The following is a 13,791-nucleotide window of genomic DNA, read 5'->3' as shown; positions in this document are numbered from 1 at the left end:
TGTGGCCAGCACGACTAAGCCGCTTCTGGGGAACCAAAGCAGCGCACGGAAACGCCGTTTGCCTTCCCGCCGGAGCGGTACCTATTTATCTACTTGCACTTTGACGTGCTTTCGAACTGCTAGGTTGGCAGGAGCAGGGACCGAGCAACGGGAGCTCACCCCGTCATTGCGGGGATTCGAACCGCTGACCTTCTGATCGGCAAGCCCTAGGCTCTGTGGTTTAACCCACAGCGCCACCCGCGTCCCACAATATGCAGTGCTTTTTTCCCCTTTTATAAAATGTTTAGGGGTACTCTCATTTAGACTCAAGAAAACCACCATTTTATAGTTAAAAATTGGGGAAAATAAATACAGTAAATTGGAAAAAACTTGGAGGACGATGGAGGACTTTTGTGTGAGTCGACTGGCTTGGCGGAGATAATAATACAGTGGTACCTCAGGTTACATACGTTTCAGGTTACATATGCTTCAGGTTACAGACTCTGCTAACCCAGAAATAGTGCTTCAGTTTAAGAACTTTGCTTTAGGACGAGAACAGAAATCGTGCTCCGGCGGCACGGCAGCAGCAGGAGGCCCCATTAGCTAAAGTGGTGCTTCAGGCTAAGAACAGTTTCTGGTTAAGTACGGACCTCCGGAACGAATTAAGTCCTTAACCCGAGGTACCACTGTACAAAGATTCACAAAATGTTTAGGGGGTATGTGTACCCCTGTCTTTCATCCCCAGAAAAAAAGCACTTTCCTAATGCATATATCACATTTGGATTAAATTTACGGAGGTGGTGTTTTTTTTAGAAAATACAGTGGTGCCCCGCAAGACGAATGCCTCGCAAGACGGAAAACCCGCTAGACGAAAGGGTTTTCCATTTTGGAGGTGCTTCGCAAAACGAATTTCCTATGGGCTTGCTTCGCAAGACGAAAATGTCTTGCGAGTTCCTGTGATTTTTTTTCGCTCCCCACCCCCTTTTTCTAAGGCACTAAGCTGCTAATAGCCTTTTAGCAGCTAATCCGCTAATCCCTTAAGCCTTTAATAGCCGCTAATAGCGCTAATCCGCTAATGGGCTTGCTTCGCAAGACGAAAAAACTGCTAGACGAAGAGACTCACAGAACGGATTCTTTTCGTCTTGCGAGGCACCACTGTATCACATTTGGATTAAATTTACGGAGGTGGTGTTTTTTTTAGAAAATAAAGGAGAGTTTTGGGGAAGTGAGGAATTTCAGCCGCGTGTCATTTTGCAAAGCGTGTGACTGACCTTTGACTTTGGAGATGAGCGTCCCCGCCGCGGTCAGCGTCTCCAGCGTGTTGAGCAGAGGGTATTTTGCGACCACCTGCCGCAGGATCCGCAAGGCGTCCCCCAGGCTCTCGTGGGCCAGCGCCCGGCGAGACTCCAGCCCGTCTGCAAAAGAGAGAGGAGACCTGCCGGTTACGGCCCGTCGGTGCAATCCTAGCATGTGCTGCGCCTGTTGGATTTCTGTCCGCCGTCCCGCTGATGCGGGATTCAGCAAGAAGGAGAAAAGCAGAACGGACCCCCCAAACAGCTCACCTGGCTAGAGCTGATAACGGCAAGGTTGCAGGTTCGATACCCGTCTAAGGCAGCTGCATTTCGGGGTTGGACTAGATGACCGCTGGGTCCCTTCCCAAGTCTATAGTTCCAATATTTGTTTCTGCCTCTTGAGCTCCTTGCCTTCCTCCCCATAAGTCCCAGAACCCACAATTACATTATCATTTGCCCCTCGGGGCAGGAGAGATGCGCAGTTTTTTAATGGGGTGAGAAATCCAGCCGCTGCTTCGGGAGGCAGCAGCGGTGTAGTGGTTACAGCTATGGAGAGTAGGATCCCTGCTCTGCCACGAAGCTCACTGGGTGATCGTGGGGATGCGAGAACCCCTATTCCCCCAGAGCGCTATATTATCCAGAGCGATTTAACAATCAATCTGTCTTGCCAAAAAACAACAACACACCCTCTGGGAATTGTAGTTTTCTGTGTTGGGGGAAATAAGGCTTTCCTTTTCAGCTTGCAGCACACCTTAAACTACCGTCGCCCAAGATTCTTTTTACAGGACGCCAAGATGGCAAACGACAGCTCCCAGAACTCTTTTGGGCAGGGCATATGCCCCAAACTACAGTTCCCACAATTCTTTGGGGCAGAGCAAACTAAAGCTCCCATAATTCTTTGGGGGAGAGGATGCGCCCGAAACTATAGCTCCCATTTTTCTTTGGGGCAGAGCAAGCGCCCGAAACTACAGCTCCCACAATTCTTTGGGGCGGAGCAAGTGCCCGAAACTACAACTCCCACAATTCTTTGGGGCAGAGCAAGCGCCCGAAACTACCACTCCCACAATTATTTGGGGAGGAGCATAGTACTGTTCCTCCCCCCCCCAAACCCGGTAAGTTGGCAACCTCTGTCCAAGGAGTTTTCTGGAATGTTTCTCTTCCTGTTTACCTCCAGGAAGGGAAGTTGGAAAGAAGGAAGTGACCGCCTCTTGTGACATTGGAGATAACCCGCTTGACCGCTTGACCGCTGACCCCATCCCTGAACCATCAACCGCCCAGATTGTATCTTCCACTTCCACCGTTTCTTTGCGTTCTCACCGCTCGGGAAGGAAGGAGCGAACGTCGGGTTTCGCTCCTAATTTCTCCAGTTCTCAAACTCGGGTTCTGCAGGTTTTGCACCCGGTTGCCATAAAAACAAAACAAAATGAAAACTAAACTAAAAACTAAACTAAAAACTAAACTAAAAACTAAACTAAAAACTAAACTAAACTAAACTAAAAACTAAACTAAACACTAAACTAAACTAAACTAAAAACTAAACTAAACTAAAAACTAAACTAAACACTAAACTAAAAACTATAAACTAAGCACTAAACTAAACTAAACTAAAAACTAAACTAAACTAAACACTAAACACTAAACTAAACTAAACTAAAAACTAAATAAACTAAAAACTAAACTAAAAACTAAACTAAACACTAAACTAAACACTAAACTAAACTAAATACTAAACTAAACTAAAAACTAAACTAAACACTAAACTAAAAACTAAACTAAACTAAACTAAACTAAAAACTGAAAACTAAACACTAAACCACTAAACTAAACACTAAATAAACTAAAAACTAAGACTAAAACTAAAACTAAACCCTTACAAAAACTCAGCAGAATATTAGTGCAATTTCCCGTCTTGTATGCAGCTTTGACTAAGGTCCTTTTTTTTCAGGTGGCGGCAATTTCCCCCAATACGTTTTAATTATTTTTAGCATTTATATTTCCACCTTTCCTTTTCCCCTGCACAGTTCACCTCCTCCTCAACGACCCCTCCTGCAACGACCCTTCGAGGTAGATTAGGCAGAGAGGCAATCGACCGTCCCCTCATTGTGGCTCGGTCGGGACTCGAACCCAGATCTCCCAGCTCCTAACAAGCTTGCGACCCTCACAATAACCCTGGGAGGCCGGTTCGGCTGAGAGAGGCAGTGGCTGCCCTGTCCCCAAGGCCACCCGGGGCGAATTTCGTGGCTGGGTCAGAATTCGAACTCAGGCCTCGCGGCACGACGGCGCACGACTGCAAGCCTGAGCCAGAGGACATTGCGGGGAGGGCGACGGGCACCCAGACACGCCCACGATAGTTTTATCAGGGTGCTGCCAGCTGCCGCAGGCTCGGCGTAAGCAGGAAAGGGAGGCAGATGAAAATAGAGGCAGGAAGCAACAAACTTGCCATCCCTCTCCTTGCAGCAAACCCTCTTGCCACCGTCTGATGTGGCAACCGCCTCGCTCTCTGTCCCCAGAGGCCGTCACCAGCTGGCAGTTGCAAAACCAGGCGGACACGCCGTTCCTTTTCCCCAAAACTGCCAACTCAGGGCTGCCAGGTCCCATCTGGCTCAATAGTGCCAACATGGACTGGCAGCCGCTCCCCAAAGGACGCAGGGTTTGGGCTGGGTGTCCATCAGTATGCGGATGATACCCAGCTCTACCTCTCTTTCAAATCAGAACCAGTGAAGGTCCTGTGTGAGTGTCTGGAGGCGGACGGAGGATGGATGGCGGCTAACGGATTGAGGTCGGATCCTGACAAGACAGAAGGACTGTTTTTGGGAGCCAGGGGGCGGGCAGGTGTGGGGGACTCCCTGGTCCTGAATAGGGTCACTGTGCCCCCGAAGGACTAGGTATGCAGCCTGGGGGTCATTTTGGACTCACAGCTGTCCATGGAGGTGCAGGTCAGTTCTGTGTCCAGGGCAGCTCCGTCTGGTACGCAGGATGAGACCCTCCCTGCCCACAGACTGTCTGGCCAGAGTGGTGCATGCTCTGGTTATCTCCCGCTTGGACTACTGCCATGTGCTCTACGTGGGGCTGCCTTTGAAGGTGACCCGGAAACTGCAACTAATCCAGAATGCGGCCGCCAGACTGGGGACTGGGAGCGGCCGCTGATACCATATAACACCGGTCCTGAGAGACCTCCATTGGCTCCCAGGACATTAATAATAATAATAATAATAATAATAATAATAATAATAATATGTTATTTATTATATCTGAGCACAATTCAAAGTGTTGGTGCTGACCTTGAAAGCCCTAAACAGCCTCAAAGGCCCAGTAGACTTGAAGGAGCGTCTCCACCCCCATCGTCCAGCCCGGACACCGGGGTCCATCTCCCGAGGGCCTTCTGGCGGTTCCCTCCCTGCAAGAAGCCAAGTTACAGGGAACCAGGCTGAGGGCCTTCTCGGTGGTGGCGCCCTCCCTGTGGAACGCCCTCCCACTAGATGTCAAGGAGATAAACAACTATCTGACTTTTAGAAGACATCTGAAGGCAGCCCTGTTTAGGGAAGCTTTTAATGTTTAACAGGTTATTGTATTTTAGTGTTTTGTTGGAAGCCGCCCAGAGTGGCTGGGGAAACCCAGCCAGATGGGTGGGGTATAAATAATAAATTATTATTATTATTAAAACAGAACGGGGTCAAACTATCACAAGAGGTGCTGAAATTCTGGGAGGCTGGAAATTATTACTATTATTATTATATTTGTATTTAGGGTCCCAGTACAACAGCGACACCTAGCGGCAGAACAGACACATTGCAATACAGTGCCACACTAGAGACCTCTAGGGGCAGAATATGCACAATACAACACAGCCTTTGTATTTGGGGGTCCCACTGCCACAGCGACACCTAGCGGCAGAACATATGCATTGCAAAACAGTGTCAAGCCAGCGACCTCTAGGTGCAGAACATGCGCAATACAATAAATTATTATTATTAACGCAAAACAAACGGCGATTTGTGGTTGGGCATAGAAAGGTCCTTCAGGAGCTGAGGGCCGCATCGAAGCTCAATCCGGCCCCCGACCACTTACCCTCCCGTAGAACCACGTCCCGCAGCTTCTCCAGGGGCTCGGCCAAGCGGGTCACGTCAGCCAGGAGTTGCGAGATTTCTTCCGGCTCCATCAGGCTGCCCTCTCCGCCGTCGCAGGGGCTATAGGCCTTGGCGGCCTTTCCCAGGCCCCGGGGGACGGCCGGCGAGAGGGGGAACCCTGCGGCGCTGGCGTGGCGGCTGAGGCTGGTGGGGCGCTTGAGGGTGCCGGCCGGGGTGGGCGCGGAGAGGTCCGCCAGGCTGGAGGAGGTCGAGGAGTCCAGGCCATCGCGGCGCGGCAGCTCCTGGGAAGAAGGAGAAGGCATTTGGGTCACTCGGGGCTGGACTTGAACTCAGAACCTTTGGCTCCGCCAAGTTCAGAACTCAGTGGAAGAACCAATAGGCACTCAGATCACTCAGGGCGGGACTAGAACTCAGAGCCTTTGGCTCCAGCGACTTCAGAATGCCTTGGAAGAACCAATAGGCACTCAGCGCAGGACTAGAACTCAGAACCTTTGGCCCCGTCAACTGCAGAACGCCTTGGAAGAAGCAAAAGCCATTCGGGTCACTCAGGGCAGAACTAGAACTCAGAGCCTTTGGCCCCACCAACTGCAGAACGCCTTGGAAGAACCAATAGGCACTCGGTTCACTCTTTGTTTTGAATTTGGGGAAAATTTCAATTTCAATAAATAAGAAAAGGTGTTTGTGGGAGGGGGAGTCTTGATTCGTTTCTTTGGGGAAAGTGTCACTTTTGTGAAATTTCCAAATTTAATAAGAAGAGGCATTTGTGCGAGGGGGGGGGGGTTATCCGTTTGTTCTGACTTTTGGGGAAATTTCAAATTTAAGTAAAAATACTAAGTGTTTGTGGGAGCGGGGTTCTTGATTGTTTTTGACTTTTGGAGAAGTTTGACTTTTGGAAAAGTTTGAAATTTAAGAAAAAAGAATGGGCAATGAATTAATTAATTGTGATTTGGGAATTTGCCGAATCCTCTTTTTGAAGGTTCACGTGGGCGGAAAAAGGTCCAGCCCTTTGTTGCAAAAAAATCCACATTCTGCAAATTATTCCACGGAGTGGAGCGGTTGAGTCTCGTGGTATCTTAGGAACCACAATTGCTCAACAGCAATGACTTTAGCTTTGACGTCAATCTTGCCGGCGCTTGAGAAACCGTAGCCGTATGACCTCTGCCCAAAAATTATATATTAAAAAAAAAATGTTTTGGGACTACAACTCCCATCATCCCTAGCTAGCAAGACCAGTGGTCAGGGATGATGGGAACTGTAGTCCCAAAAAACATATTTTTATATATATATAATTTTTTTTTAACGTATCATTTTCAACAGTCATTAAACATGCTTTTACATCTTATTCAAATTTTTAACTTCCATCAGTCCTGTGTGAAAATTTTCCAATCTAATCTCTCAGTATGCATTTCTTATCTTCCCTATCACATTTCAAACTCGTAACCAATATCTCTATCTTTTATCTACCTTGTAAACACTTCGTATATTCCTCCTTACGAAACTTCTTGTAGTCCTACTAGCGTAATTTGTTGGTTACTCTTCAAATAATTCATATACTTCTTCCAATCTTCTGTAAATCTCTGGTCCCGCAGGTTTCGAATCCTTCCTGTTGTTTTGTCCAATTCTGCAATTTCTTCTTGCTTCCATTTCTGGGCTAACAATACTCTTTACCAGACGTCTGAATCTGTTTCCTGAATTGCAGAATTGGACAAAATTGTAGTCCCAAAACCAAATTTGCCTATGCCTGCTTTAGTCCATGGGTAGGCAAACTGAGGCCCGAGGGCCGGATCCGGCCCAATCGCCTTCTCAATCCGGCCCCCGGACGGTCCGGGAATCAGCGTATTTTTACAGGAGTAGAATGTGTGCTTTTATTTAAAATGCATCTCTGGGTTATTTGTGGGGCATAGGAATTTGTTCATTTCCCCCCCAAAATATAGTCCGGCCCCCCACGAGGTCTGAGGGACAGTGGACCGGACCCCTGCTGAAAAGGTTTGCTGACCACTGGCCTTAGGCCACATCCCAGTTGCTGGCTTTATTGGATATCATGAAATTATAGATTTGTAGACTTGGAAAATATCTCTAAGAGATATTCCCCAGAGTGGCTGGGGAAACTCAGCCAGATGGGAGCGGTATAAATAATAATAATAATAATAATAATAATAATAATAATAATAATAATAATAATAATAATAATAATCTAATCCAACCCCCTCTGACGCAGGAATCTCAGGTAGAGCATCGCTGATAGGTGCCCATTCAACCTCTGCTTTAATAATAATAATAATAATAATAATAATTTCTTAAGGGACGCGGGTGGCGCTGTGGGTAAAACCTCAGCGCCTAGAACTTGCCGATCGTTAGATCGGCGGTTCGAATCCCCGCAGCGGGGTGTACTCCCGTTGCTCGGTCCCAGCACCTGCCAACCTAGCAATTCAAAAGCACCCCTGGGTGCAAGTAGATAAATAGGGACCGCTTACCAGCGGGAAGGTAAATGGCGTTTCCGTGTGCTGCGCTGGCTCGCCAGATGCGGCTTTGTCACGCTGGCCACGTGACCCGGAAGTGTCTGCGGACAGCGCTGGCCCCCGGCCTATAGAGTGAGATGAGCGCACAACCCTAGAGTCTGTCAAGACTGGCCCGTACGGGCAGGGGTACCTTTACCTTTACCTTAATAAGTTCTTATTTATACCCAGCCCAGCTGGCTGGGTTTCCCCAGCCACTCTGAGCAGCTCCCAACAGAATATTAAAAACACAATAAAACATCTGACATTAAAAGCTTCCCTAAGCAGGGCTGCCTTCAGATGTCTTCTAAAAGTCAGGTAGTTGTTTATTTCCTTGACATCTGGTGGGAGGGCATTCCACAGGGAGGGCGCCACCACCGAGAAGGCCCTCTGCCTGGTTCCCTGTAACTTGGCTTCTCGCAGGGAGGGAAGTGCCAGAAGGCCCTCGGGAGATGGACCCCGGTGTCCGGGTACAACGATGGGGGTGGAGATGCTCCTTCAGATCTACTGGGCCGTTTAGGGCTTTCAAGGTCACCACCAACACTTTGAATTGTGCTCGGAAACGTCCTGGGAGCCAATGTAGGTCTTTCAAGACCGGTGTTATGTGGTCTCAGCGGCCGCTCCCAGTCACCAGTCTGGCTGCTGCATTCTGGATTAGTTGCAGTTTCTGGGTCACCTTCCAAGGTAGCACCACGGACAGCGCATTGCAGTAGTCCAAGTGGGAGATAACCAGAGCATGCACCACTCTGGCCAGACAGTCTGCGGGCAAGGAGGGTCTCACCCTGCGTACCAGACGGAGCTGCCCTGGACACAGAACTGACCTGCGCCTCCATGGACAGCTGTGAGTCCAAAATGACTGTGAGTCCCATATGGTCTTGGCGGCCGCTCCCAGTCCCCAGTCCAGCTGCCGCATTCTGGATTAGTTGCAGTTTCCGGGTCGCCTCCAAAGCAGCCCCACGGAGAGCGCATGGCAGGAGTCCAAGCCTCCGAGGAGGAGAGTCCACCTTCCGTCCCACAGTCAAACAGATCTTCCCGTCAGAAAGTTATTCCTGAAGTTGAGTCGGAACCTCCTTTCTCGCGGCTTGAAGCCACGGGTTCGAGTTCTATCCCCGATTCGGACGACGAGAAAGCAGATTCCGGCTCAACGTGGGGAAGAACTTCGACCGTGGGACGGTGTCTTTGGAGGCTTTTAAGCAGAGTTCGGATGGCCATCTTTCTTGAGCCGAGATTCTTGCATTGGAAAGCGGGTGGGGCTGGATGACCCTCGGACCCCTTTCCGACGCGACGAGAGCCACCTTAGAAAAGGCGTTTATCTCTTACATCTGGGGGGGTCTGGGAACCTCCTTTGGCCGAAGGACCGCTTCTGCTTCCAGAAAACCTTTTCTGGGGTTAGCAGCCAATATAGGTGGGGAAAAACATCCTTATTTCCTCACACAAAATCTCTCATTCCTCCTTGCAGCCAGCCGAAAACATTCAAGGAAGGTGCAAAGCAATGGGGGTGTGGCCTGAGGTGAAGGGGTGTGGCCTGAGGAGGGGCGTGGCCACCAGACAGAGACCCCTGGGATACTGTGATGTACATAGGTAGCAAATATTATCGTTGTTCTAATAATACGGCTTCCACTTTTAGCCCCGCTTTTAATTCGAAGGGTGCAATGACTCAGAACAGGGAGACCACCTTTGCGTAACTTCACGTATGTTTCCACATGGATCTGTGATATATACCGTATTTTCGGCTCTATAAGACTCACTTTTCCCCTCCTAAAAAGTAAGGGAAAATGTGTGTGCGTCTTATGGGGCGAATGCAGGCTGCGCAGCTATCCCAGAAGCCAGAACAGCAAGAGGGATTGCTGCTTTCACTGTGCAGCAATCCCTCTTGCTGTTCTGGCTTCTGGGATTCAGAATATTTTTTTTCTTGTTTACCTCCTCCAAAAACTAGGTGCGTCTTGTGGTCTGGTGCATCTTATAGAGCGAAAAATACAGTGTATATATATATATATATTGGTAATTTTACGATATACGATATCTTTATTGTCATTGTCCCATGCAGAACAATGAAATAGAAAATCTACATAAACCCCTAAAAACTCTGAAACCCCATTTTAAAATACAATATACTATAGAGACTCCTTATGCTGTTTTTAGAACCAGAATTGCATTTGGATAGAAACTGTTTCTCAGGCAGCTAGTCCTAGTCTTTATAACCCTGTACCTTCTTCCAGAAGGCAGAAGCTGAAATAGATCATTTCCGGGGTGCGCACTGTCCTGCGCTATCTCTGCAGCTTTCTTCTGGCACCTGGAAGCGTAGATTTGATCCAAGGTGGGAAGAGTGCACCCAATTATTCTCTCCACAGTCTTTACAACCCTGGACAGCATTGTTTTTTCCCTGGCCGTGCAGCTCCCAAACCACATGCACAGACCATAAGTTTATACACTCTCCACAGTGCAATGGTAAAATGCCATCAACAGGTCCTTTGAGAGATTGTTTTTCCGGAGGATTCTCAGAAAATATAACCTCTGCTGTGCTCTCTTCATCGGCTCTTTGCTGTTGAAGAGAGCACAACAGAGGTTATATTTTTTAATCAAATTTAATAAAAGAAAGAGGATTAAAAATATAAACATACAACAAACAACGATTTAGACTCTGAATATCCAGATTGCTCTGAATTTCCCGGCTGCCCTCATCCCTTTCACAGGGCCTAATGATAATATTTACAATGACATTTCAATATTTATCCAGTTTCCCCCCTTCTAAATTAGCCACACTTTCCGTTACTTTGCAAGTGTGGTTAAAATGCTGCCAATGTTTGAACCTGCTTGCAGTAGTGTCATAAATAAATCGCAAACCTTTCCCATTGTTTTTTTAAAAGTTATGGTCTTTGTGATTTCTGAGTTTTTAAAAACGAAAATCCGTACAAAAACCTGCCTTCAGATTTGCATCGCGTCACAGAAAACACATGGGAAGGCAATTTTTTAATCTAATGGGTGCATCTCTGCACCTAAAATACGCTTCTGGAAACCACAACACACCATTAGGAAGAAAAAAAACTTTGTTTTTGAGCCGAAAATTGCATTACAAAATTTGGAGAAATGTGACAATTCGAAGGGTAATTACCGTATTTTTTGCTCTATAAGACTCACTTTTCCCCTCCTAAAAAGTAAGTTGTAATGTGTGTGCGTCTTATGGAGCGAATGCAGGCTGCGCAGCTATCCCAGAAGCCAGAACAGCTAGAGGGATCGCTGCGCAGTGAAAGCAGCGATCCCTCTTGCTGTTCTGGCTTCTGAGATTCAGAATATTTTTCTTCTTGTTTTCCTCCTCCAAAAACTAGGTGCGTCTTGTGGTCTGGTGCGTCTTATAGAGCGAAAAATACGGCACTTTATAGTCCACGTCTTGCGGCGATTTCTTATTTTAACAAAACTAGTGCTTGAGCTTGCCCTCCTCCCTCCCCACACCGCTTTCCTCGCGTGACGTGTCTTTTCGATCTCCCAGGAACGGTTTCGTCGTCCCTTTCCACCCACCCTGTCTATAAAGGGACTGTAAGGCGCTTTAAGCAAAGGAAATTTGGACCAGAGCACGAGGAACATCGACCTCCAAAATGCAGGATTTTTTCCCACTTGAAAACCACAGCCCCTCGCTGCCCTTCCAAAAACCCGGTGGGAGTTTGCTGAAAATATCTTCAGCCAAACGCTTCCTAATGGTGTGTTGTATTTTCAAGAAGTGTATTTTAGGTGCGCAGATGCACCCATTAGACTAAAAACACACACCTTCCCATGTGCTTTCTGCGACACAATGCAAATCCGAAGGCAGATTTTTGCACGGATTTTCATTTTTAGAAAATGATATCCCAGCAGCAAAGTTAACTCGAAAATCACAAAGACCATAACTTTTAAAAAAACAATGGGAAAAGTTTGTGATTTATTTATGAGACTGCTGCAAGCAGGTTCAAACATTGGCAGCATTTTAACCACACTTGCAAAGTAACGGAAAGTGTGGCTAATTTAGAAGTGTGGATAAATATTGAAATGTCGTTGTAAATATTATCATTAGGCCCCATGGAAAGGATGAGGGGCAGCCAGGAGATTCAGAGCAATCTGGATATTCGGAGTCTAAATCGTTGTTGTACGTTTATATATATTTCTAATCAATTGTTTAAAATTACCAGAACATACACAGCCCCTCGCTGCCCTTCCGAAAACCTGGTGGGAGTTTGGTACCTTCAGCCAAACACTGGCTCTGTTGGAGACAGTCTCCAAGACGTGGCCGCCGGCTTTCGAGACTTTCCTCCGCAGTCCGGCCGAATACGGGCTGTAGCTGCTTTTGCCCCGGTTTCCGTGCATGGCCACGATCGAGCTGCCCCCCCAAAAACCACGAACCCCACTAGGCAGAGAGGGCGCGGATGATTTCGAGGCCTAGGGCGCCCCTCCAGCGCCCAGGCGGATTTTGAGAGCCGCCACACCCATGATCGCTTCTGGAAAGCTTGCGGGTTTTAGTTTTATTCCGGGGTGGTTTTCCTTTTTTCGAAAAAATTTACGACGCACCCAGCACCCACCGGGCGCAGCTTCTTAGAAGGGGCGGGCGGAGGGGAAAAAGCCACAAACTTGAGCAAAGAGGAAGGCGGTTCGGACGGCTTCCTCTTTCTGCAGCCCTGAATTGTGCAAAACTGAACAGAAATATAAAAGCGATTTTTTGGGAGGGGCGTCAGATGCCGCCGCCGTATTTCACTTTATTCTTTAAAGCAGCGCTGAGTTTATAGAGAAGGAAGGTTTTTTAAAAAAAATTCCTCCCCCCCTTCTTTTATTTCCATTTTTTTGTTGTTGTTTTGTTTCTCTCTCTCTGCAATTATCTGGATTGGTTGCTTTTGTCTCGTGGCAAAAAACTTTAACAAATTCTTATTTTTTTTAAAAAAGAGAGAGATAGGAGGGAAATGACAGGCAGGACTGGTTGTCAGTAAGGGGGGGGGCTCTATTCAGCCTCTACAGCCCTCTGTGAAACAAAAGAGAGAGAGCCCCCCCCCATTATGCAGAATTGGAGGGGCTCTAGCGCCCTCTACTGTTGACCTCCCTGCTACTACTACTACTACTACTACTACTACTATTATTATTATTATTATTATTATTATCCTATGACTGTGATGTGGTTTTTTAAAATATTGATATTGGAAACTGCTACAGATAATTACTAAGAAATTCAGGCGGAAGAGACTTGAGGAAGTCAATTACTATGTTTATGAAGATGGATGGTACTTAATTGTAATTAATTAAGTGGCATTATGCTGTATTGTATGTTCTTATTTTTTTTCTATCTTTTTTTGTTTTCTCTTTTGTTTGTTTTTGTTACTGTTAATTCTTTTGTGTTATGCTTATTTACTGAAAATAATAAATCTTATTTGAAAATAATAACAATAATAATATCCTGCCCATCTGGCTGGGTTTCCCCAGCCACTCTGGGCGGCTTCCAACAAAATATTTAAAATACATTAAAACATCTGCCCTCCCAGCTTCCACCCCCCTTCTCTGGCCGTTATTTCGCACCCAGCTCCAGCCGCCGGGTGTTATTTTGAACCCAGGTCCGCTGCTGGGTTCTTGTACCGAAAACACCCACTCGGATCTTGCAGGCTTGACGTCTGGCCTGCCGACAGGAAGCGAAACCTCGCTTGGAGCGCTTTCCACAAAAACGAAAAGCGAAAAAACAAAACACCCCCAATATTGGCACCGCCGGATCTGTCCTAAAAGGGGGGTGCGGGGAATAAAATGACCACAGACTCCAGCTCCCAGTAGCCATCAATAGCCCTCTCTCCTTCATGAATTCACCCTCTCTTAAAGCCAGTAGAGACATCACCTTGCCAACAAAGATCCGTATAGTAAAAGCTCTGGTTTTCCCAGTAGTGATGTATGGAAGTGAGAGCTGGACCATGAAGATGGCTGATCGCCGAAGAATGG

At 47.2% G+C, this 13,791-nt stretch overlaps 1 protein-coding gene across 4 annotated transcripts in view; it reads right to left on the bottom strand.

Moving 5' to 3' along the window:
• The window catches only part of ARHGAP45 (Rho GTPase activating protein 45), a 47,522-nt gene that overhangs the window by 32,216 nt on the left and 1,515 nt on the right, over positions 1-13,791 (bottom strand). For 2 of the 4 annotated variants that reach the window (XM_083421393.1, XM_083421395.1), the window contains exons 1-3: positions 12,067-12,387; positions 5,340-5,640; positions 1,251-1,394 (exon numbers count right to left, since the gene is read on the bottom strand). In XM_083421393.1, coding sequence (XP_083277519.1) covers positions 1,251-1,394; positions 5,340-5,640; positions 12,067-12,189 — 568 coding nt within the window. In that variant the 5' untranslated portion in view covers positions 12,190-12,387. Of the gene's footprint in view, positions 1-1,250; positions 1,395-5,339; positions 5,641-12,066; positions 12,388-13,791 lie in introns of those variants that run through there. The other 2 variants (XM_083421394.1, XM_083421396.1) reach the window with 1 other exon arrangement.

This window comes from Podarcis tiliguerta (genome assembly GCF_965153285.1).
Source record: "Podarcis tiliguerta genome assembly, chromosome: 18".
In the NCBI taxonomy this organism is placed as follows: domain Eukaryota; kingdom Metazoa; phylum Chordata; class Lepidosauria; order Squamata; family Lacertidae; genus Podarcis; species Podarcis tiliguerta.
This window is presented reverse-complemented; position numbering and strand designations above follow the sequence as displayed.